Source organism: Fusarium fujikuroi, chromosome FFUJ_chr07 (genome assembly GCF_900079805.1).
Source record: "Fusarium fujikuroi IMI 58289 draft genome, chromosome FFUJ_chr07".
Taxonomy (NCBI): domain Eukaryota; kingdom Fungi; phylum Ascomycota; class Sordariomycetes; order Hypocreales; family Nectriaceae; genus Fusarium; species Fusarium fujikuroi.
The window spans coordinates 3240678-3264626 of record NC_036628.1 but is presented as its reverse complement, the minus strand read 5'-3'; the positions used below and the strand labels follow the sequence as shown (position 1 = coordinate 3264626).

Genomic DNA, 23949 nt, shown 5'->3' with positions numbered 1-23949 from the left:
GAAGCAAACATCAACGCCAAAGCCAACAACAGAAGCACCCCCCTACATGAAGCCGCTAGTAGCGCAGATGAGGACTGTATCCAGTTGCCACTAGATGCAGGTGCTGATATATTGATCAGATACGATAGAGAAAGATCGGAGTCACCTATAGATATTATGCGGGAGTAACTGATGTTGGAGAAGGATGAGAATGTACAGAAAAGGTATTTACGGATCCTGACCGTCATGATAGAAACTCTGGCCGAGAAAGATCCGCGAGTGAGAGAGATTTCACAGGATCGGCGAGAGGGCTGGAGTATTGAGGCACTGCAGCAGTCTTGCCTGGCTGGCGAGGAAGTGAGACCACGTGGGCCGACAGTAGCAGAGCTCAGGGAAAGATATCAGCCGAGGTATAACATAGAAGCAGGACAACATTAGCTTATGATACAGGCAGGGGCCTAATTTTAAAGCATTTAAAGGATAATTAAAAATCAGGTTATGAATGTCTAATATCACTAGCTACGGTACTATATGTTAACTTTCTTTCCTATAAGTTATTACTCCTTGATATTGGCTATAGCCTATATCTAAACGATTTGTTTTCCCGATCTGTCAGATCTTCCAAGCCGTGGCTGTGGTTGGGAGAGCCATAAGTTGTATCACGATGCTTGTTCTCGCGATCAAGTAACCATCGGAGTGCAAGGGCAGCAAAGACACAGACCGTAAAGCAAATCATGATCCCAGTGAATGATTCGTCATAACGAGGGGCGAATTTCCTATGATCATCAGCAAAGGTTCGGTTATGTTTATCCGCAACTGTCGTTCACTTACGCATCAAACATGAGAGGACCAATAATGTTTCCAAGGCAGTAACCAATAAACGTCGAAGCAGCATACACAGCTTTCTTGGTATGTCCGGCAACATTGGAAGTCCCCAAGCCAATGCACTGGACCCAGGCAGAAGAAAAGAAGTTGACAAGATAGAAGCCGACGATGCGTCCTGCTTTCTTAGAGTCTGGAAGTTGCCATATCAGGGAACAACCAAGAATGACAGGAAGACATGCTCCGGCGATGATATACAACCTTGAGTTCTGAACCTTCCTACCAATATACCCTGAACCGAGAATGCAGATGAAAGCGAGGGCTCCAATGGGCAGGTTGAGCAACAACGAAGTAAAAACGTCAAATCCCATATCCTTGAATACAATGGTTCCAAAGGTTGTGACAGCACCGGAGCCTGTGCAGGACACAATAGACAAAATCATAATACCCCAAAGCCGATAGTCAAATAAGGCCTCCTTGAACTGGTAGGACTTGAAATGTTTATCCTCAGCACCGGCATTATTTTCTCGAACTCGCTCTAAGAGAAGGTGGCGCTCGGCTTCTGTAAACCCTTTGGCATGCTGGGGGCTATCAGGGAACAGCCACCAAAGTGCAATACCCCAAGCCAGAGTAGCAAGTCCGGCGATGATGTACATCCACTGCCAGGAGTTGAGAGCGCCTCCTTTGATGTGGCCAAGTCCGTAATTGATCAAGGGTGAGATAAGAAGAGATCCTCCGCTGCAGGAATACCACCAACTAGATCGCGAGACCTGCTCCGAGTGCGTATACCAGAGGCCTACGACGAGCATGAAGATAGGTGATACACCTGCCTCGACAAGACCGAGCATAAAGCGATTGATAAGAAGTCCGGTATAGGAAGTACAGGCCGGTGTGCAAAGTATCACAAAAGACCATATAATGCAGATGGTCGTGCAGACGATTCGAATAGGGTATCGTTGGGCGAGAAATGAGGCGGGATAAGTACCGGCGATATAGCCAAAGTAGAAGATAAGAGAGACCCAGGAGTATCTGATGCCAGTGGTGAGTTTTAGGTCCTCTCGCAGGCCGAAGATGGCGGCCTGGCTGAGGATGGCCTTGTCGTAATACTGTAGGGCGTAGGTAAAGCAGAGCTTTTAAAGTCAATTTTCTATCATACAGCCAGGTAGATATGTCTTACCACGGGCATCAGTTTTCGATCGATCTTCCGAAGCAACTTTTTGTTCGTCTCTTCATCAAGCTCGACGCTGGCTCCAATCACTGAACTTGGGACAGTCTCAAGATTCATGGCAGAAGATTTGCTATGATTGCTGGCCTTGGAGCTGACTTCGTTCTCTTGACGTGCCATGGTTGTGATCATCGATGGTATAAGGTAGTGGATTGTGTCGGAAGTTCAAACAGGTATGAAAGCAGCAAAGGCGATGAAAGAAAGACCTTGCCGCGATGTTTGTCGGAAGTTAGCTGGGCAGAGTGGATTGATGTCGTGGGTTTAAATAATTAATGGCCGTTGCCTCGACCGCACCAACCCCAGATCCATACCCCAGATCTCATTATTTCAACTGAATATACACTTGCCGCGCATTACCCCAGGTTGAATCACACCAATCCGACAGTTGAATGCCACAGCGGCGAACAGTCCCGAGACTCCACAAATATCCGAGCCGGTCGGATATTGAACTGGCTAGTCTGCTCTGGGAATATCCGAACCATCGATTTGCCTCGGCCACTGTTTCCCTGATTCAACCAATCCCGATTTTGAGTAATGGGGTAAAAGTCGTTTCGCTTGGATATTACCCTCAGGCGCACGAGATAAAGAAACCCTTCTACCTATCTTATGGAAATCTTTTTACAGCTATTAAATTCCCAAAGGTCGACAAAACACCTTGCAAACCACATTTACATCAAACAATAAAAAAATGGTCATCATATCGACCATTTATTCGAGCTTGTCCCGACCGTCATTGTCAGCTCTGTCAAGGCAATATACCGCTAGCCGTCAAGCTCTTTCATCCGCCAGACACGTTTCCTCCAACGTGCAATCCAGTCGGCAGAGACATTATCCTCTAGGGTACTTTCTGTTGGGATTAGGTGTCGCTGTGAGCGGCATGGCTCTCGCACCGTCGATAGGCATCGATCTACTCAGGATGCCAGCAAAGGGCACACCTTCCAGATGGAGAGAAAGCGACAGCTCACTTATTTCGGTGAAAATGGTGTATGCGGATAGAGCAACTATGCTGAAGGTACGCTGTTTTGGAGACTTCGAATGCTACTAAACACGGGGTTGCTGACAGCTTAGGCTGTGGATGAGATACGCCAATTACTTGGTGAAAGCATCGTGAGCGTGGACTCGGATGACCTTGATGAACATGGCTATTCAGAGTGGTCTACGTCAAATACTGACGTACGACCAGTGGCAGTTGTCCGACCACAGACGACAGAAGAGGTCTCAAGTATTGCCCGTATCTGCACCAAGTACAAAGTGCCGATAATTCCATACGGAGCTGGATCCAGCGTTGAAGGCAACTTCAGCTGCCCCCATTCTGGAGTATGTCTCGACCTATCTGGCATGGATAGAATCGTGGCTTTTCACCCCGAGGACATGGATATCGTGGTCCAGGCCGGTGTCAATTGGACTAATATGAATGAAGAAATCAAGAATACTGGTCTCTTCTTGCCACTTGACCCCAGCCCTACTGCATTGATCGGTGGCATGATAGCTACGAACTGCAGTGGTACCAATGCCATGAGATACGGAACCATGAAGGACTATGTTATTAACCTTACAGTAGTGCTCTCAGATGGATCTGTAATTAAAACACGTCACCGACCTCGAAAAACATCAGCTGGATATAATCTTACAGGTCTTTTTACCGGATCTGAGGGAACACTGGGTATAATCACTGAAGCAACTCTGAAGCTAGCCATAATTCCAGAGAACTTTTCTGTTGCAACAGCCACTTTCTCAACTGTCAAGGAGGCAGCGGATGCGGCATTTAAGATGATGCGACGGGGAATACCCCTCGCTGCCCTGGAAATGATGGATGATGTTCAGATGAAAGTCATTAACCAGAGCGGTGGAGCAGGCGGAAGGCTATGGGACGAACATCCTACGCTTTTTCTTAAGTAAGTAGCAAGCGGCTACTATTTGTCCCTGAATATATCCCAATACTCATCAAAACGCAGATTTTCAGGCTCCCAGAATGCAGTTCAAGACAGCATCAAATCGGCCAAAGAAATCGCCAAGTCCAACAGTTGCCGTTCTTTCGAGTTTGCCAAAACAGAGGATGAGATGCAGTCCCTTTGGTCTGCCAGAAAACAAGCTTTGTGGGCAAACCTCGCCGTCCGACCTGAGGGGACCCAGATTTGGTCCACAGATGTTGCTGTACCTCTGTCTCGAATGGCCGAACTAATTGGTGAGCAGCATGGTCCTCCCAACATTGGCATGAGCTAACATGATAACTATAGAAATATCAAAGCAAAAGGCCAGCGAACTAGGACTTTACAATAGTGTTCTGGGACATGTAGGCGATGGCAACTTTCACCAGGTCGTCATGTACAACCCACATGATAAGACGGAACGCCAAGCTGTGTCGGATTGCGTGGATGGGATGATGGTGAGAGCACTGGCAATGGAGGGTACAGTATCAGGCGAGCATGGGATCGGCTTGGGAAAGAAGGTAATTTTGTTCTCGTCTCGATTCGTCTTATTCCAGCTAACAGACCAAAGCATTGCTTACAGAAAGAGCTCGGCCCAGCCACGATAGGTATCATGAAAGCTATCAAAGACACATTGGATCCCCAGTGAGTACACAATAAAGACAGCCACGCGATGAATCGTGAATGCTTGCTAAGTCTGTCGTTTAGTTGGCTATTAAATCCGGGCAAGGTGTTTGACCCGTGAAAAAAAAACTATTGCAGGAATCTAGAGGTCTCTCTCTTGGAGCTGAGAAAATGGGAAAATGCATGTCGCTTGGCAGAGACTGGATATAGATGCAGAAAGAATGTATATATGCTGCTGGCAATAACCCCTTGACAAAGATTTAACTGAAAAATTCACACAATTTTGTTTCGCTCGTGCTGAGCAGAATTGCATGCTTATGATGACGGAGAAATGAAGGCAAATATAAAACAGAGCACCTAGTCCGTTGTTAACTGCGTGCCTAATCAGGCTAGTCCAGAGCATCACAAGTGCAGTGCGGGGTTGGAGTTGATCGACCCTACTCGGGGCAAGCTTCCCCCCGGATATTCAGAAGGGCCGGAACCAAGAATTGTATCCGAACAACGAGGATGTTTCCCTCCCTACCACTAGCCGAACTCCGAAGTATTCACCCAAGTCTTCCAAGGGGCAGTCAGTCAGGCATTTGCTATGGAACGGTAATATGCAGTAACAATGCTCGGATAACCCAAAAATGACGGACCACAATGACAGCGGCAGCTGGCAGGGTCTGCAGCTTGGCTTCGTCCCCGTCAACCAAGCAGAATCACCTCGTGAATCTAAACGACGCCGCGCGTACCTATCTTGCGAACGATGTCGTAAGCGCAAAACTCGTTGCGAGCCAGCACCAGATCAGAAGCAGCCGTGTAAGCGATGCTCAGCCGACAATCAGCCCTGTGAGTTCAGAGCGTCGCGACGTACCAAAAGAAGGCTGTCGCTTCCAGGCGAAGACACCGAGTCAGTGTCGCGTCACAATCACACGGATACCAATGTCGATATCCTAGCTTTGACGCCACCTGCATCTCGAAATGCCCCGGTTCATCCTCTCAATGAGGAGGAATACATGGATGACATACCTATGGCCGACTGTTCCCATGAAGCAAGGTCTCCAACCGCCCTCGACGCAAGAGCACGGATTATTTCTACGCATATCAATAATGCATCAGATGCCCTTGACCTTCTCACATTTGCTGCGAGCGGTACCCATGCCTACAACAACCCTTCTGCAACGCCGAGCCGCGAAAGCCAAGTTCCATCAATTACCTCTCCGACTGTTGCCTCAGATGTAGCCCTCAGTCTAAATAGAGCGTGGAAAGGCTTCTCCCTTATTAAAAAGGGGATAGTATCGCAACAAGAAGTGATGGACTACCTAGGCTTCTTCTTTGATCAGTTATGGCCTCTAAAGCCAGTTGTACCATCTTACTACCGCAATCGGACTACTTATGGTCAGCTTGTTACTGAGGAGCCTCTTTTAGTGGTCTGTCTCGTCACGCTCTCCTCGAGATATTTTTCACTGCCTGGAGACCATGGCGAGATTAGGTCAGAGCGTATACACTGGCAAGCGTGGAGGATCCTGCAGCGATCCCTTCAGTCCGTCATGTGGGGGTCTACAACGACGCGTTCTCTTGGCGCGATAGCGTCGATGCTGCTTCTGATCGACTGGCATGTGAAGGCCATAAATAATCCATCTGACTTCACAGAGGGAGAGGACGAATCTCATGAACAAGTCGATAGTCATGGCTTCAAGCCTTCGTCCAATAACACAGACTCACTCACTGGACAGCGACGGTATGGGATGGTATCACTGATGGAGAGGTTAAACATAGTATCACCGGCATACCGAAGCAACAAGATGTCATGGTAAGCATATGAATTGCCCGGTTGGCTTACCCATGTCGATCGATTGTGCTCATGACTCTCAAATAGGAGTCTTCTTTCAAACGCTATTGCTTTAGCACACGAAGGCTGCTGTTTCCAGAACGAATCCTCTAGATCCAAACTTACCTCGTCCAATCTGGACTCTATCAGACAAGAGTGGAATAGTCTTCTCTGTGTTTTCATATACCTCGCTGATGAAGGTCTCGCAACTCGCCTTGGTCTAGAGCCCTTGTTGCCCGACAGGTCGAGACAAATAGTCAAAGACCGATTCGCAACGACATTCGCTGAGTCTTTACCCAACAGTCACCTCTGGGAAGGCTATTTTGAACTCTCCATAGAGACTCGAAAGGGGAGAGATTTCCTGCTCTCGTTAAAATCCAGAGATGGGTCCTTTTCTGACTTGGATCTCGTGCCTCATTTGGAACGTTTACGAAGAGCCCTGCATCGTTGGAGACGACAGTACTATGATCAAGATGGTAGGTTCAAGGAACGAAGATATGTATCCCAGCTCACCATTCCCAGATGTCAATTCTTTATTGAGTGCCTGTCTTCTCATTGAGTTTTACTACATAAACCTGTTCTGTTTCGCTCCGGCAGCTCAAGCCGTCCAAACGGGTTCCACCTCCCTGCCACAAGAAACCCTTCAAGCCTTGTCTGAGTTCGAGGATCAAGCAACACAGGCCAGCCACGCACTTCTATCTATAGTCGTGGACTTTCTGAAACCTTCAGGACTCATCAAGTATCTCCCAGTTAGATGTTGGCTATTCATCGTTGCTGCAAGCCTTCATCTACTCAAGGTATATTATAGATTCCAGCAGAAAGGTATTCCTGTATGGGACTAACAAGTTTGACGCAATAGGCAACTCTTGCAAAAACCAAACATATAAATCGAGCACATCCAAACATCTATCTTCTACACCGCGTTATCAATGCAGTCCACAATGGCTCCCCAGATGACTCGCATATGGCAATCCGATATGCCAAGTTTCTGGGCATTATGGTACAGATAGCTGTTCCTGCCCCGTCGAGAAGTCCCACTATGGCACCAAGAGCAAGGAATGGAGAAGTCAGTATTGCTGTTGAAAATCAGGCAGAGGACGACAACGGGCAAGTTGCCTATCCTTACTCGTTTCATGATATAGCAGTTGAGGGAGTAAGTGACTGGAATGCTCTTCTGGACTTAGACCTAGCTCCAGATCTTTTCATGTGGTGGGAGTCTATGCATAGCTAGTTTAGTTCTCCCTGAGTTCCTTGTTCTTTTGGTGCCACTTGAGATTATCCTGCTATGTTGTATGGCGGCCCGAACTTGGAAAACAGTAGATGGGAGGGACATCCTAGGAAGACGGTACCGGACTGTTCTGAAGATGAGAACTTGACAGAGCGGGACCACTCTACTGACCCCTGGCTCGTCAAAAGCAACACGACGTTACGTCAGATACTATACCTGAAGAAAATATCTCTAAGTATAAATACGCCCACTAAAGATGCTGATAAGAGCCTACTTGTCATCTGATCAATATTGCCATACTATGGCTTTGTAGTACTAAAGTTACCAGTGCCTATAATATCACCATCTTCTTCCTTACCGCTCTGTGCCCGGTCAATTCGAAACTGGCTTGTCTGGAACAAACGAGGCAGTGTTGTCTCCTCAAATTGAGTCCCTTGGGATACCATCCGAGCCAACTCTTTAGCTGCCAGCCAGATGACAGGCATTCCGTGTCCATTAAACCCAGCTACGATGAATTGCCCATCCTTGCTGGGAACTTTACCAATGTGTGGATTTGAGTCATATGAGTAACCCATGACGCCAGTCCAGATATTGCTCACTTTGGCACCAGTCTTTTCCCAGCCACGATAGGTTTGTTGCATGTAGTCTTCGTAGTAGTCCTTTGCAGAGTCGATGAGGACACTGTCGTCGACATTGTCATACCACTGTTCCTTAAATGGCCGGAAAACAGATGAAGCACCACCTACGATGATGCTGCCGTCGTGTCTAGGGATAAAATATGATAGCGCGTTATCTTTGGTGCGGTTGATGTACGAGTTGTTCAATAACGGCGCTGTAGTTCCCTCTGGGACGGTGATACGACAGCAAATGCCCTTACAGGGGATGATGTTCTTGCTGTATTCCGGAAGAAGCGCTGAAACATAGGCGTTGTTGGCGTGGATCACCTTTCCTGCTCGCATCTTCCCACGCGGTGTCTCGACGACGAACGATCCGTCACCCGAGGGGTCTGGCATCACGGAAGTGACAGGTGTATGTGCCTGGATGTTGACGCCTGCGGCGAGGAGTTTTTTTGTGAGGTGCATCAAGAATTTGAAGGGCCACATGGTCCCTGCCGTGAAGCTTGCGCATGCAACAGCGCCTTTGACACCGCAGATCTATTCCACGATAACTCAGTAAGTACATAACTCCAAATACATCTTTGTGCCCATGCAAAACAATCTGAGCTGGTGTTTGGGCCACTTACGCCTTCGACTTTATCGCCTGTATAAAACACAACATCATCCATATACTCAAAGTTGTGAGACACCATTGATTGGTAGACGGCCTCTGCCTTCTTGGCCGAGTCTTCGTTACACCAGACATCAATGGATCGGGTAAGAGTGAAGTCGCAATCAATCTTCTCTTCATCAATGATCTTCTTGATGGCGCGCAGGTTGGCAATCTCAAATTCGGCAATCTCAGCACCAGCGCGCTCGCCGGCTCGATCTATGTAGGTGGGAATATGGCCGTAGAGGTCTGGCCGGCAGTGTCCCCCGTTGCGACCAGTGGCACCAGAGCAGATGCCCCTGGCCTCGAGAATACAGATAGACGTGGTGCCGGCATCGCGGACGAGGTGGTGCGCTGTGCTGAGGCCTGCGAATCCAGCGCCGATGATGACGATGTCGCTGTAGTCGAGGAGCTGCTTTGAAGAGCGGTGATCGCGCAGCTCAGCCAAATCTTGTGGCAGTTCTTGTTGCCAGAAGCATGGTGCTGGGTCCGGTGCGGGCATGCACTTGGGCGTGCCGGCGGTGCGAGATGTGTTTCCGTTGGAGGTGGTCATGACTGCGCTATGATGTGACGAAAGTTTGCTTACAGGATCAGGTTGAGGTATCCCAGGTATGTTTTGTATAGAGGCTATCAAGAGGCGTATACTGTTCTAGTTTAGCTGAACTCTATTTAGAGGATTGTGCTCACTGCTATCGATTTCGCTGGAATTTGTAAGCTTGATTGGGGACAGGTTGTAAACAGTTAGATAGACCGGAGTCGAGGGTCCACCGGGCCGGCGTTACCCAATCTGGACAAATTGCTCCGGGTCCGGTGGACAATGCCGCTAACGCTATATCGCTCACCACGGTGGGAGTACCGTGGCATAGAGGATTGCAGGGCCCTACACTTTCATAGTCAAAGACAGCCAATCTGGTCTCATTGTGCTCTTGATATCTCCATAGCCGGTCGACCCCGGTCTGATCTGCACCTATCGCCCTAGCCAGAACTTCCCCAGACCTGCCTAGGGCACTAGGCCTACCTTACTGATAAGCCGTGGCCAATCGTGGCAGACATAAAAACGTTTCGTAATACAGGGAAACAAATACTTGAGATCCTCCATTCATCTCGCTTCTCAGAGAAACTATCTTGAGTTGACTCAGTATCTTTTCTCTGCTTTGGTCGCCTTTGCAGCAGTCTCCATTTCAGCCCCCGTTCCTCGCTTGGCAAAAGCCAAATGTCAACTCACGACACTTCGCCCCAACTTCTCAAAGTCGACACTATGCCTTCGGAAAAGAAACTCGGTGATCCTGTCACAGATACACGGCGGGACAGCGACGTCGAGAATATGGCTGGAACGGTCGTTGAGTCTCACGAGCTCAGGCAGGGTCTACACCAACGACACATCCAGATGATTGCTCTGGCAGGCACAATTGGTACTGGCCTTTTCCTCAGCTCTGGAAGGGCCATTGCCTATGCTGGTCCACTCGGTGCATTCCTGTCATATCTGATCATTGGCTTGGCCGTTTCGAGTGTCGTCTGCGGCGTTGGCGAGATGGGTGCTCTGGCGCCTCTGAGTGGTGGTGTCATTCGCTACGCCGAACTCTTCTGCGACCCTGCTCTTGCCTTTGCCAACGGATGGAATCAGGTGTACTCGTACGTAGTCTCCATCCCTGCCGAGATCGTCGCCGCCGCCGTCATCATCGAATACTGGGTCACCATCAACAGCGCCATCTGGATCACGGTGCTTGGGATTCCCATGATTGTCTGTTCACTGCTATTCGTGCGTATCTACGGCGAGCTCGAGTTCGGCTTCTCCATGCTGAAGATCATGCTCATTGTTGGCGTCAATATCATGTGTCTGGTCATTACATGCGGCGGTGGTCCAAAAGGCGAGGCCATCGGCTTTGACTACTGGAAAAGTCCCTACGGGCCCATGGTTCAGTACCTCGGCATTGCTGGGTCTCTTGGCCGGTTCTTGGGCTTCTGGAAGACGCTGAACAATGCGCTCTACGCCTACTCAGGCATAGAGAACATCACCCTGGCTGCGGCTGAGACGAGGGATCCTCGTCGGTCTATCCCCATGGCCGCAAAACGTATCTTTATCCGCATCGGCCTCTTCTACGTCGTGACCATCTTCATGATCGGCTTGGTCGTCCCGTCCACCGACAAGAAGCTAGTACCATGGACGGGAGACGCTTCCATGTCGCCATTTGTCATTGCTGCTCAAAACGCAGGCATCAAAGCTGTACCGTCAATCGTCAACGCAGTTGTGCTCACTTCGGCTTGGTCTGCGGGTAACTCCAACGTGCTTGGCGGTTCCAGAATCCTATACGGAATGGCAGCTCAGGGTCAAGCCCCGTCCATTTTCTTGCGTATCAACAGATTTGGTATCCCCTATCTCGCAGTCTCCTTCTATGGGCTCTTCATGGCTCTGGGATACATGACCCTCTCCGACTCGGCTAGCACAGTCTTCACCTGGCTGCAGGATCTCGTCTCCATCTCTACCCTGGTCAACTGGATTACCATCTGCATCGTCTATCTGCGATTCGTCCACGCCTGCAACAAGCAAGGGATCGATCGCCAAAAGGAGCTCCCTTGGGCTGCTCCTTTCCAGCCATACACGACCTATGCCTCTCTTGCCTTGTTTGTTCTGCTTTTCTTCACTGGCGGCTACACAACCTTTTTGCATGGCTACTGGGAGACCGAGACGTTCATTTCAAGTTACTTCAACTTGCCCTTCACTATTATCATGTATTTCGGCTATAAGCTTTGGTTCAAAACAAAGGTCATTCCGTTGGAAGACGTCCAACTTCGTCACTTGGTTGATCGTTACCAAAATGAGCCCCAGGTGGCGCCAAAGCCTCGACGCGGATTAGCAAAGCTGAACTTTCTGTGGTCTTAAACGTTCAGGGTAGTCGGAGTATCTTTGTGAGGCTTTTACTGTATTGGCTTGAAATACGTGGAGATTTTGTGTTTTAGAAGTGGTGATTGCTTTGAGATAATATAGTTATCAATTACTTACTATTGTATCAAATGTTTGTCAACCTACCCTGTACTGCAATCTGAGATTCACTATACAAGACTTCAAGTACCAGTCCAACAGACATAAGATCTGTCAATTTCACTGTCCTAATGATAATAAGGACAAGTTTAGGTATAACATAGTAGAAGTCTGTTGATGCGCCCAATAATGCCGCAGAATGTGCAGTCGCTCATCTAAAATGAGTCTGCACTTTGTGGGGAAAGTGGGACGTGGGGAATGCCGAGAGTGTGTTGCAGATTCTCGCGAACGTACTACCTAGTCACTCGGCTGACTAGCTTGGCTGCTTGAGCTCGCGACACGCTAGCCCCATTGGGCTTAGATTTGTAAAAGGGGACTATTAAATCTTTTTGTTTGTGTGAATAAATTCGATTATTGTTTATTAATCTGCTCTGTGTACCTTGAATTGACCTACAGATCGCTCTTGGGGAAAGGATAACCAGACCGGAACAGCGGCAACGTGTGGTCTTATCGGTTGAGTCCCTCATGTCAAGATACCACTAACTGATCTAGAAAGCCGCTAGCATATTTCCGATCCAGCCACTAGAGTCGAGAACCAAGGGCGGAACCCCAGATAATGATCACTGATAAGAAGATAAAAGACTAGCCAATCACATCCGACCGGACCGGTGTTGCTCTATTAGGCTAGATCGATATTCACTGGCGATAACCGGCTGGCCGGTTCAGTGGAGTACAGAGTACCAGAGTCACAGTCGTTATTGGATAAAAGAGACTATTTCACGTTGTTGTTGATGCTGCAACTTGACTCTGCTTAAGATAATTCATAATTGTCTACTGCGTAACCTCATCATTGCGCCCCTTCTATCAGCATCTTATCCTGTTTCGCCAAACTTTCTTTCCCCCTCTTCCCCGCTCTCATCTTTTCCAAGGACTGCGACCAAAGTTGACACCAAGTCCCCATCATGGCCAATCAAAAGCATGTCGTCTTCGACGTCGTCGGCACTTGCGTCTCATTCGATGCCTTCTACAACGGCATTGACCGCGTCATCGGCGAGAAGCTGGCCTCAAAGCACATCACAGCCAATGCATTCGGCTACACTTGGATGACGGCAGCCGAGCTCGAGTTCACCTTTCTCTCAGTCTCTGAGCGCCATCGTCCCTACAAGGAAGTCTTGCGCACCTTGTTCTACCGTACGCTATTCATGGTTGGTGTTGCAGCACCACGAGAACTGGTCACAGACGCAGAGAGGGATGCCTGTGTCCAGGCATACTCGGACCTCGAGCTGCGACCTGGAGCAAAAGAGTGCTTTCAAATACTGAGAGACGCCGGCTTCACAGTATGGTGTTTGACAACCGGCGATACCAAGCGTGTGGGTGGATACTTTGAGCGCGCTGGCGTAGACATGCCCTTGGAGAACCTCATCAGCTGCGATGGACAGGGCGTGGCCAAGCCCGCGTTGGCTGCGTATAGGCCGACCTTGGCTCGATTCGCGCCGGATGATATCAAGTGGTTTGCTGCTGCTCACATGTGGGACGTGTCAGCTGCAGTCAAGGTTGGCTTCCGCGGTGCTTACTGCACCATATATGAACAAGATCCCTGCGCTGAGATCTTCGACACCAAGATGGAGGTCATGGCTGATACACTACCAGAGATGGCAAAGGGGATCGTACAAGCATCGCTTTAGTTATCACTGTTTTAAATAAGTTCGATGAACCATATTTTATTATAACTCGCTTGCACTGCCTAGTTTCCTCCAGGAGGTCCTGTGATGAATTGCCCAAGAATTTCCGTCTCGGACTGGGTAAGCCACCCGTCAGTCGGAGAGAGAGTTTCGGTACCAAAGACAGGTAGTTGAAGTAGAGGATCAGCCATAGGGTCATAAGCACTGAAAAAGTCCATGCTGGACAGGGCCTGGAAGTCTACCGGCCAGCCAGACACGGAGTCTATCTCCGCTTGACCACCTGAGGCATCCGGAACCGCAGGCGTAGGGGCGTCCAGCCCATTCTTGCTCGCCAAGTTGGCTCCCCAGCTGCGGAATGCTTCGTATGCCGAATCAAAATTCGCTTGGTTATCGCTAGTGCCCACGTCTTTCGGTTTTGCTGTTGCATGCAGACGAGCTAACGCACGCTCAAGCGACTCGATCAAGGAAATCTCAGCGCGTGCCGACTCTCCAACAGCAGACATTTCCCGTATCATATCTAAACCTTCACATAACGACTTGCGGAATTGGTCAGAGAGATTGCGGATCGAGTAGGCAATCAGCACCAGCAACGATGCTCGACATGCACTGTATTCGGAATACGAGGCTCGAGCAAGACCCATCCCGCTCGAGCGTAGGTGCTGACAAATGTCAAGGGCTTCCGTTGCTGCTTTGATACAGTCGCTTATCAGCTCTTCTCGGCTAGTCACAAGTTTCGAGGCGCTTCTTTCATTGGTTCCGGGGCTGTTTTCAGGGACGGACGGGCTCGTCGCAGAGTCTTTTGTATCTTTCTTCAATAGAAACGGTCTCCCGACAAACATACGCACTAGGCAGTAGTCGAGTCTCAGGTGCATTGCCGAACGTGACTGTGTTGTTGTTGGCTGCTCAGTCATGTCGGTTGTATCCGGAGGGAGAGATTGCCACCAGGTGACCAAGCCGTCTTTTTTGGACACAAGCCGCGATACTACTGTGACTATCTCTCGCTTTCGGCAGTTACGCAAGATGTTGCTGCATGAGTGTTATTTATATGGTGTCTTGCGTCGATCCTAATTCTCGACTCACATTTCGTGATACATGTCTTCGAGGAAATGCATCAGCTGTACAGAGACTCTCATGTAAGAAGCTCGTTTGCGCCAATCAACCGAGTGTAAACCGTCCTGATGGATTGGTAGGCTGGTATCGATATTTGACCGAGATACTGAGATGGGCCGGCCATGAAAGATAGATATCTTTCTTTTGTCAAGTCAGCGGAGCACTTGTTACATTTTCAGTTTATGGCAGCCGTAGCTTACCTTTCCAACACGTAAGTCGTCCACCAAACACGATTTCGAGTTTCGATAACGCCTGCGTTAAAGGCGTTGTTGCTGCATTTCCGATGCATGCCATTCTGTATTCCCAACCGAGAAGCCAGGTTAACGTAGATAAATCCGAGGCCAGAGGCGTCAATTGGCAGGGAATAGTATCCAAACAACAGACATGCCTGCACACTTTCAAGGGACGAAATCTCAATAATTTCCGGGAGCAGCCGTATTGCTTGTTGGTAAAACATGGCGCCTATCTCTTCCTCCAAGAGGCCTGACGTCGAGGTGTTATCAGAACCGTCGGTGTGTTCAAGATGAGCGTATTGTGTTCCAATGGCAAGGACTGTCAGGAGGATGCTGACCGTCACTTCACTGCCGGCTTGGGACAGACCTTGGGGGCTTTTATAGAGCAGATCTAATTTCTCAAAAACCCAGCTCTCTTCGATAAAGAACAGATAACTCTCTGCAAACTTGAAATATACTGTCACCAGGAAGTGTGATATGTTGGCAGGGGGGAACGATGATATGGCTTCTGACAAGTGATTATGCCCAGGACGTAGATGATGCGCCCGTGGAAAAGCATCCGAGTCATCATTTTGACTATTGCCTTCCTACATATCATTAGATGTGAATGAAGAACATTTCCTGCTGGTAGTATTACATACTCGGCGGCTCTCTGGTTCTTGTATCTGGCTCTCGATTAGGTTCTTGATACGCATGGAGAAGTTCCAATACGAAAATTCCCCTGAGAAATCTGCGATGGTTTAGTGCTTGTGTCAGTGCAAGTTAAGCATAAGGTCAACGAACGCGCTGTTGTATCCCCAACTGGTTGCATCGTACACGCCTCATCATCGATCTCCAATGCTTCCAAGTTGTCCCCCAACCCTTCCAAGTCCCTCGGGCCCTCCGATGCCGTGTTTAGACTCTCATGCTCGGCGTCGAGTCTGTCTGCTATATTGGACAGATTCTCAGTGTCAAGAGAAACTCCTGGCATGGTGCGCCGCAATATCCGCTCCATGTGTTTAGCGCGTTCAATCAGCTGGTTCGTATCCGGTCTACGACGGCCTTCTCTTCGAGGCGTCAGACGTGCTCTAGACGGTCGCAGTCATTGGGGCTACTCACCTCGGAACGTAGGCACGAAACTCACGAGGTTTCGGGGCCGGATCTGTGTATCTACATTGCCGTTGAAGATGGGAACACCGGCGGCATGGGAAGCCGCTTTCGCATTTCTCTTTCAATCGACGACATTCATCGCACCTATCGCATCCGACATTAGACGATTGAGTACATCCCTTGCTGGCTTGTCTCGGGATCTTACGCTCGGGAGACGCGTCTTCGTTGCTCCATGAGCACTGGGTCTGAAACTGACGCTCACGTATTCAGTCAAGCAGGGAGCTCACAATGAGATAATGGGTTTTCGACGAGTATGAATGCATGTTCCCCAATCTTGGCTGGGGGCTAATCATCTACGTGACTTTCCTGCACCCCGCTTTTCCAGCAACTACCCCAAGAAAGTTAGTCACTGTGCTGTGTCTTATCTTAAGGTAAGATAAGCCTGACGGAGACAGTCAGTTAATTGTTAGTAAGAGCTTATGACACCTCAGCAATAAGTGTCAGGCTGGCACAACTCTATCAATGATCAGCAAAGCCAAGATAATGGTATTTCCATGTTACGCTGGGCTGCCTAGTCAGGCTTTTGGTCAGCTGGTGACACCTAACCGTCATACCTACCTTGTAGAGACAGATAACGTAAATGTCCCTATAGACCAGAAACCTCAGCGAGAAACTGAACTGCAGTTGTACTATTAGGCTTTGACGCGTAAAAGCTTTAGCATATTGATATTGAGAAAAGATGCTGCTGCAGGTATCCAATCTTCCGAGCCCAATAAAGCAGCTTCGCACCCTTTCTGTCTTATGAGACCAGACGTATGACATGAAAAGTACTATTACTTAGGACTGAATCTAGATCAGAGCTGATAGCAATTGCGCGTCTGACCGCTCCCTGTACGGGTTATCTCTCAGCTCTTGGTGGACGCCAAAAATGCATCTAAGCCAATTCTCACTTATAAAGAATCTCTCTCCAAAGTGATGAAATTTAGAACTCATCACCGATCACGAAGGGCCGTCGTATGTGTCCCGTATAAGTATATTTTACTCAAGTCATCTGACTGCAAGAACCAGGCTATTATGGACCGGCGATCTGACACGACTTATATAATCATCACAAGTAACAGCCAAATCCTCCCGCGTAGAGTGAGGTATCTGCCCAACTCCACCAAGTCGACTTAACTACTTAACAGAATTGTACTTATGTTTTCCATTGGTTCCAGGCTGGTAACTTCTTTGATGGGAAATTGATAGCTATTGAAGCTGTTGCCCAGTCTTGGAACATAGTGCAGAGCGCTACAGCCCGAATGACCTACCTGGTCTGGCCGACGAAGAGGGGTGATACTAGCCAGATAGGGCAATAGCGCGGGGGGCTGCGTAACGTAAGCCAAAAAGAATTTTGAACAGGACCAAATTCGAGGTAACAACAAACGAGAGAAAGTGAAAGTTTTGCATTATTACACCGCCTGGATTTATCATTGAAAGCATCACATTAGTAATTCTCAGCTTCAGCTTCTTCTTATCATTTCTCTCCTACAATTAAAATTATACTGTTTATTAACCTATCTGAAAGGAATTGATTGCACCATGATGCAAATCTCTGAGGTTTTCCCATGGTACTATCAGCTTCTGTTTATGATTCTTGAAGTATGCATTCTTACAGACTCCTGGCATATTGGGTCTCTTGTTAACGCTCCTGTAGCCAAGTGTGATATTTATTGCACTTTTCTTCATCCCCATATCACCATCAAACCATTTCCACTCCCTCGCACCGTCTGATAGCACGGGGCCTTTCTGGTCGCCCTCTGCTATACACAAGCTATGTGACGCCCATTCAGCCTGGAACACTCCGCAGCTTCGCGGCCTCTGGTATTCATACATCTCCGCTCTTGCATTTAGTGGCATTATTGAGCCGATGGTTCTGTACGTAGCGCGATACAAGCTGCGAGATATACGTGACGCGGAGGAGGTGATAAAGACAGTTTTAGTTGCTTTTATAGCCTTTGACATCTTCCACGCAAGCGCAACTTTAGCTGTCACGGGTACGGCGGCGGCACTTCCTGGATCACAGAGTCACATATATGCAATGGTTAATGTTTGGGTTCCTATGGCGTGGATGCTTTTGCGGATATTGTGGATAGTAGGTGCTGGGAGAAAGTCAGCCATGACTGGTATGAAGCGCGAGTAAATGCCAGTAATATCACTCACTGCTATTTGCTAATAAAGGGACAGTAAGTAGTGATAAATTGGATTTTATCATAGCTAGCAACGTTGCTCGTTCTTACCCATCGCTTCTTGCAGAAACCCGCATGAAGGAGCTGGCAAGCCTGACTCTAATGGCGGTTTTCCTACCTGCCCACTAGCTTCCTTACTATTGGCGCGTTACTTAAAGGTGGGTTTCTTCTCATCGAGGGCACCAAATTAAAGGCTCGACGCTTCTGAAAACATGCTCCTTATCTCTCCCCATAAGCCTAAAAGGCAAGTAATATATATACTTTTCAGCCGTTTAAGTATGCCTGTAATATACATATTAAAATCATCTTTTACTTACCTGTTCCACTTGGCCATGTGGCATGTTTTCCATGGTGGGTCTTGACCTATTGATGCTACATACCCCTCGCTACCTGTGTCTTGGCGTCGGGTTTGCTGTGTGGGGTCGGCTCAGCAGACCATTTCTACATACTAATTTAAATACCCTGGATCTACCAAAATATAGGTTCTCGTATGTGGGATAAAGAAGAGAGGCTTGATATGCTTGTTTTTGACAAGTAATGCCTTTTGTATCATAGGACAAGCTGCCACTACGTCCCATTGAGTTTCCATGATATTAAACCTTCACTTATGCTTGTCATTACCGAAATCATGTCTTCCCCGAATTCAAACTTCTTTCCAGTCATAATTGTTGGAGCAGGTCCGGTTGGCCTGATTACCGCGGTAAACTTGGCAAAGCTCAATGTGCCAGTACTGATACTAGAAAGAAACCACCAAGTCGACCAATCACCCCGCGCAGCTGTTTACCAGCCTTGTGCACAGGCGGAGCTGCTCGAGTCTGGCACACTCGATGATGTCCGGAAGGAGTCCGTTCTCAATGATGTCATGACTTTTTGGAAGAACAAGGAAAGGGTCGCTTCCATCACCAAGACGCAAGATGCTGATGTGTTCCCTGCCGGACTCAATTGCCCGCAACCCAAGCTAGCCAAAATCTTGGTCGACCATCTCCTCAAGAAATACAACGCTGAGATCAAGTTCTGCCAGAAGGTCATTCGAATCAATTCCGACGCTGGTCAAGATACAGTCGAAGTTGTGACTCTGGACACCAATACGAACCTCGAGATCAGATACACGTGCCACTGGCTGGTAGGGGCTGACGGGGCTGGATCAACCGTTCGCAGACTCTCCGACATTACATTTGACGGCTTTTCTTGGCCCAAGGAAGACTTTGTCGCGACCAATGTACGCTTCGATTTCATGAAGCATGGCTTTTCGACCGCCAACTTTATCATGGACCCAGTGCACTGGTCTGTCGTATGCATTCTCGATGACGCTGGTCTTTGGCGCTGTGCCTTTGGTGTCAAGGCGGGAATGACCAACGATGAGATTCGATCCGAGATCGATGAGCACTACAAGCACATTTTCCCAGTATGGCCTGCCGAATATGAGCTCGTGGAGCTGAACAAGTACAAGCCTCATCAGAGATGTGCCTCGACTTTCAAGAAAGGAAGAGTTTTGCTGGCGGGAGATGCTGCTCATGTACGTCATTGATTTATAGACCAGCGTAACCATATTCAGCGAGATATTCTGATGTACTGACAAACGGACTCTAGAGCAACAACCCTATTGGAGGGCTGGGCTTGACTACAGGCCTCTTGGATGCGGGACCCCTGGGCCGCGCCCTTGGTGCCGTGATTAACGGTCGAGCACCAGAAGACCTTCTTGACTACTGGGCGAACGCGCGTCGCGACAAGTGGCTCACTTTCACAAATGCATTCTCGATTGAGAATAAAAGGATGATCCAGATGGGGGGATACAGTGAGGATCCTCTTGGCATATGGGCCGATGATGAAGTCGCAAAAGAACATAACATGGAGAAGTGGGTAAGGACGGCAACTCCGGAGAAGAGACGTGAGGACACTCAGTTCCACGAGTCCCTTGCAGACCTCCATAACCAGGATATGGTCCACGTGAGGCAATGGAGCATCACCCTTGATCCTCGGTGGATGGAGGAGTACGAGGATCCAGAGGTGGTGAAGTACAGAATTTCGCTTCGGCCAGATAGACCCTAAGTATAAGTATGCTGTTCCCATATGGATACCAATTAAGGTCTTCATAACTCGCATTGATTAGAATTAGGTTGCAATCTTTGAATTACCGGTAAATTATACGTGGCTTTGATACGATGAGAATCTACCTCTTTTCGACCAAGTAATATAACCGCAAGGAAGGGATAAGACCGTATTCCAACATTTTCGTGATATCAAGTACTGTGTCAGGCAGATTTGCGCCACCCAGCACACCCGCCAGACTCTAGTATTTAGCATCAAGTCACGAAACAAGTCCTATAACAAAACCCGTTTTTACATGGGTGTCTGGGAGCTTGTAGAAAAGCTTAATGATTTTATTGATATGTGCGACCCCGATATGCAAGTCTCGGATAACTCATTTGTTCCAGACTTCCCAGGCTCTTCGTAAGGATGGCGAGTCTTGCTGGATGAAACTTATCGACCTCGTTTATAATTTGACAGGAAGAAGAGCATGGTAGCTAGAGATAATAGATTCAAAACAAATTCTATGGAACATACAGACCAGCAACTCTAGTCGGATGTTTCGCCATATTTACCAGTATTGAAGACTAATTTCCATAAAGGGATTGTGACTCCAGAAACGGCTACTGTCTTGTTTCCGCCTCAAGGTCCGCCCAGTAAGCACATTTCTCAGATAATGAGTTACTTATCTGTTCCATCCTAGTATTATTCGTCTCGATACTGAGAAAGCTACCGCCCATGGATTCCTTCCAAAATAGCGTCCCATTAGCCCTTAAGATGTTAGGGTTGCCAGAAGATCGAGCGAAACTAGTCCAGAAAGCCTGCACTACAGGTACAATTGCAGCATTAGATTGACCGGGTTCGTAGCTCCTGGCCCCCGGCAAAGCAGCGTAGTTTATGGAGTATGAGGGTCCCCAGACAGCCTGCGTGTCGAAAGTATGTGGCACAATGTAGCCAGCTTGGACCTCGACCGGATCAAAGATGCGATCAAGATACAAGTACACTGGAACACCAGCATGCTGGAGGCCGGCCGCGAACTGGAAAGCCGGACAAAGGAAGGAGGAATCGCCGAGCATCCCTGCCGCTCTGTAGTATAGTGGAGCCTGCGTGATGTTGACATTGGGATACGTCGCTGGTATATCTGAATAAAGCTGGTTTAGCCTGTTAAGAGCTGTTTCCGTCAGACCAGGGAGTTGAGCCGTTAGGAATTGGTTCACATCCTCGGTAGTATTGGCTTGAGGTGCAAAGACGGTTCCTTCTGTATTCGAGGATCCCAGGATCATTGATTTGTCTTTTGCAAACCGTCCTTGCCGAAGCAGAGTGGAGGGCCGATCTGGGAGAAAGCTACCGTCGATGGTCGGGCCATATCCAAAAAGCGCAGGCTCATGTTGACCTGGGAATGGGATAGCCACATTCTTGGCTTGAAACTGCTCAATAGGCAACTGGCGCAGACATTCCAAGTCGCTACAATTCGTAGCCGTAAGCAGGTGCTCGTAATGGAACTGCATCTCATCGACAGTGTAGACTGAGGGCAGATACATGGACTCGGCGATTCCTGCACTCCATTGCTTTGAGCTATTTGTGGAATTGCCTCCATATGCCAGTAATTGCAGAAGAACACTGCCTCCGCCGACGGAAGTACCGAAAAGTGTCACTTTGCTCGGATCGCCTCCGAATTTGGAGATATGTTCATGAATCCATTCGATAGCGGCCATCTGATCATGGAGCCCGACATTCAGGTTTCCTTCTTCTTCCAATTCATGGTTGGCAAGGAACCCGTACGGTCCAACACGGTAGTTAAAGGTGGCCACAATCATGTTTCCCTGGGTTGCTTCGATGAGGCCGGAACCGTTGTAGTTTGCGTTGATGTTCTGGACAAACCCACCACCTTGGATCCACAACATGACTGGAAGGCCGCCGTCTTTGTTGGAGGTAGCATTTTTCGGAGCGTATACGTCTATGAAGAGGCAGTCTTCTGAGAACTCCAAGTCGGGGGTTGGAACAGATGGGTTAACGCCATAACAGACAGCGCCGTGCTAGTGTTTGAAGATTAGATAGGTCTATATTGTAAGTAATAAACCTCACCTTGTGAGCCTGGACTAAGTATGTTTCATTGAGCGGCCGATCAGGCAACCGGAAGCGGCGTGACCCCGTGGGCGGCGCGGCATATCTGACCTACCATCAACAACATTTCGAGATGAAGGCGTTAAAGTATCAACATACCGCATACCCAAGAACTGGTTGACACCACTGGAAAGGGCTACACCTTCGTATTTAGCATAGCCCAAATTGACACGAGGTGCAGTCGTTGACGAGCAGCTATCGACAGGCTTTGCGGCTGCGATGATTCAGTGGGGTGCTCTCACAGCCAATCTGATAGAAGTACTTCGGACGTCTGAACATCACTACCAACGGGTTCATCCCGTGGTCCAAGAGCTAGAAGATCTATTCTTTGCCTGCCGCTCTGTCGGCGTGATGTACAAGTCCGACACATATCGGCGAGATCTGCGGGCTCTGGTCACGAAAGCTGTCAGGTTTGACTTCAACCTGTCTGGTCAAACGGCTGAGTATTTCATCGGCTGGCCGACGTCTGGTCGGTCCAACATGTCATTTGATCAGAAGACAATGCAAGTGTCACAACGGAGTCCCCAGTCAACCAGGAATGTAAGGTTTATACTACAGCCTTGTTTCTTTCGAGTTAATAAGCAGGACGATACTTTGGCGGTCATTGATGAATGCACCGTTTGGATGTTTTAGTTTTAATATGTGATAGACCGTGAGTTCTCTCTAAATCTCGCTACGCCGCTATCACTCTTCGCCTAGTTCTCTGTCTGTCTCATCTGTATCGGGTTTCATAGGCAGTCTTCATCAAGATTTATCGGTCATCGTGAAAGCTTGCGGGGGAAAGCTTATATTGGGGGAAATGTATACCGTGTTCTCATTCATCACCTGTGTTTGCAGCCTAACGCTTAACCTTAAAGGCCGCAGTCAAGCCATAGAAACCACTCTTCAGGCCTCGGGCGTAGATAGATCATCCCTTGTCTTCAAATCGACGCTCCAACACGATCGGTCTCGGTTCGCAAGCCTCGATGCTGCGTCCTCATCTTGCTCGGTGGCTTTTGAACATTGACCCTTTGTAACCTATACAGGTTCATCACTGCCTGTATTACAACCCAACATATTGGGGCTAATTTCTGTTCCTACAGGTTTTGAAGACGTCGAAAAGGCATCATCTGTCGAGATTGGCGTCTAAAGCCACAAGGTTGATGTAATTTTCTGACACGGGAGACAATCAACAGCTATCAATTGATAATTAAAGCTTATGGCATCTCAACGAAATATATCAAGCCAATATATTAAAAAGTACCAATTAACTTTAGGTTTGTAAAGGTTATATATATATATAGCCTTAATACAGATAAGTTTTCTAATTAAAATCAGAATAGTATGCTTTAATGATGACTTAATCAGTAACCGAAGTCACACGTGGCTACATAATTAAACACAGTCAAAATCACATTAAGTTCCCTTGAAGAGGGCAATCAACAGCTATCTGGAGGAAAGTTCCGAGTTTGGCTATGGTAGCGGCCACTATGGTATTTACATAGTCATGTCACATTATCCGACAAACCATTCACTGAGTTAAGATCCAAGCAGGCAGTCAGTAGTAGGATAACAAGTAAATTGATTAGCTAGCGACCAACCCAGAACAAA

At 48.3% G+C, this 23949-nt stretch overlaps 10 protein-coding genes; 6 read left to right on the top strand and 4 right to left on the bottom strand.

Annotated features, from left to right (window-relative positions):
* Positions 1-553: 553 nt before the first annotated feature.
* Positions 554-2146, bottom strand: FFUJ_08076 (related to allantoate permease; the record flags this gene model as incomplete). XM_023581264.1 has 3 exons in its annotated part: positions 554-755; positions 811-1931; positions 1979-2146. The coding sequence occupies 3 exons, from the start codon at positions 2144-2146 to the stop codon at positions 554-556; spliced, it is 1491 nt and encodes a 496-aa protein (XP_023433894.1).
* A 757-nt stretch (positions 2147-2903) lies between these two features.
* Positions 2904-4603, top strand: FFUJ_08077 (probable D-lactate dehydrogenase (cytochrome); the record flags this gene model as incomplete). XM_023581263.1 has 6 exons in its annotated part: positions 2904-3038; positions 3095-3503; positions 3588-3921; positions 3982-4211; positions 4264-4475; positions 4526-4603. The coding sequence occupies 6 exons, from the start codon at positions 2904-2906 to the stop codon at positions 4601-4603; spliced, it is 1398 nt and encodes a 465-aa protein (XP_023433893.1).
* A 604-nt stretch (positions 4604-5207) lies between these two features.
* FFUJ_08078 (related to ARO80-positive transcription regulator of ARO9 and ARO10) lies at positions 5208-7622 on the top strand (the record flags this gene model as incomplete). XM_023581262.1 has 4 exons in its annotated part: positions 5208-6301; positions 6440-6867; positions 6914-7188; positions 7251-7622. 4 exons carry the CDS (start codon positions 5208-5210, stop codon positions 7620-7622), a joined length of 2169 nt encoding a protein of 722 aa, XP_023433892.1.
* A 296-nt stretch (positions 7623-7918) lies between these two features.
* Positions 7919-9438, bottom strand: FFUJ_08079 (related to oxidoreductase; the record flags this gene model as incomplete). XM_023581260.1 has 2 exons in its annotated part: positions 7919-8773; positions 8863-9438. 2 exons carry the CDS (start codon positions 9436-9438, stop codon positions 7919-7921), a joined length of 1431 nt encoding a protein of 476 aa, XP_023433891.1.
* Positions 9439-10098: 660 nt separating this feature from the next.
* Positions 10099-11766, top strand: FFUJ_08080 (related to general amino acid permease; the record flags this gene model as incomplete). Its single annotated transcript, XM_023581259.1, has 1 exon — positions 10099-11766. The coding sequence occupies one exon, from the start codon at positions 10099-10101 to the stop codon at positions 11764-11766; it is 1668 nt and encodes a 555-aa protein (XP_023433890.1).
* Positions 11767-12827: 1061 nt separating this feature from the next.
* FFUJ_08081 (probable 2-haloalkanoic acid dehalogenase) lies at positions 12828-13550 on the top strand (the record flags this gene model as incomplete). The annotated part of the gene is made up of 1 exon (XM_023581258.1): positions 12828-13550. One exon carries the CDS (start codon positions 12828-12830, stop codon positions 13548-13550), a length of 723 nt encoding a protein of 240 aa, XP_023433889.1.
* A 59-nt stretch (positions 13551-13609) lies between these two features.
* Positions 13610-15860, bottom strand: FFUJ_08082 (related to fungal specific transcription factor; the record flags this gene model as incomplete). XM_023581257.1 has 5 exons in its annotated part: positions 13610-14573; positions 14628-14798; positions 14858-15477; positions 15532-15620; positions 15674-15860. 5 exons carry the CDS (start codon positions 15858-15860, stop codon positions 13610-13612), a joined length of 2031 nt encoding a protein of 676 aa, XP_023433888.1.
* A 1700-nt stretch (positions 15861-17560) lies between these two features.
* Positions 17561-18161, top strand: FFUJ_08083 (uncharacterized protein; the record flags this gene model as incomplete). XM_023581256.1 has 2 exons in its annotated part: positions 17561-17620; positions 17676-18161. The coding sequence occupies 2 exons, from the start codon at positions 17561-17563 to the stop codon at positions 18159-18161; spliced, it is 546 nt and encodes a 181-aa protein (XP_023433887.1).
* Positions 18162-18835: 674 nt separating this feature from the next.
* On the top strand, positions 18836-20256 carry FFUJ_08084 (related to 3-(3-Hydroxyphenyl)propionate 2-hydroxylase; the record flags this gene model as incomplete). XM_023581255.1 has 2 exons in its annotated part: positions 18836-19723; positions 19798-20256. The coding sequence occupies 2 exons, from the start codon at positions 18836-18838 to the stop codon at positions 20254-20256; spliced, it is 1347 nt and encodes a 448-aa protein (XP_023433886.1).
* Positions 20257-20858: 602 nt separating this feature from the next.
* FFUJ_08085 (related to triacylglycerol lipase II precursor) lies at positions 20859-22729 on the bottom strand (the record flags this gene model as incomplete). XM_023581254.1 has 4 exons in its annotated part: positions 20859-22271; positions 22321-22405; positions 22459-22554; positions 22602-22729. The coding sequence occupies 4 exons, from the start codon at positions 22727-22729 to the stop codon at positions 20859-20861; spliced, it is 1722 nt and encodes a 573-aa protein (XP_023433885.1).
* Positions 22730-23949: the final 1220 nt, after the last annotated feature.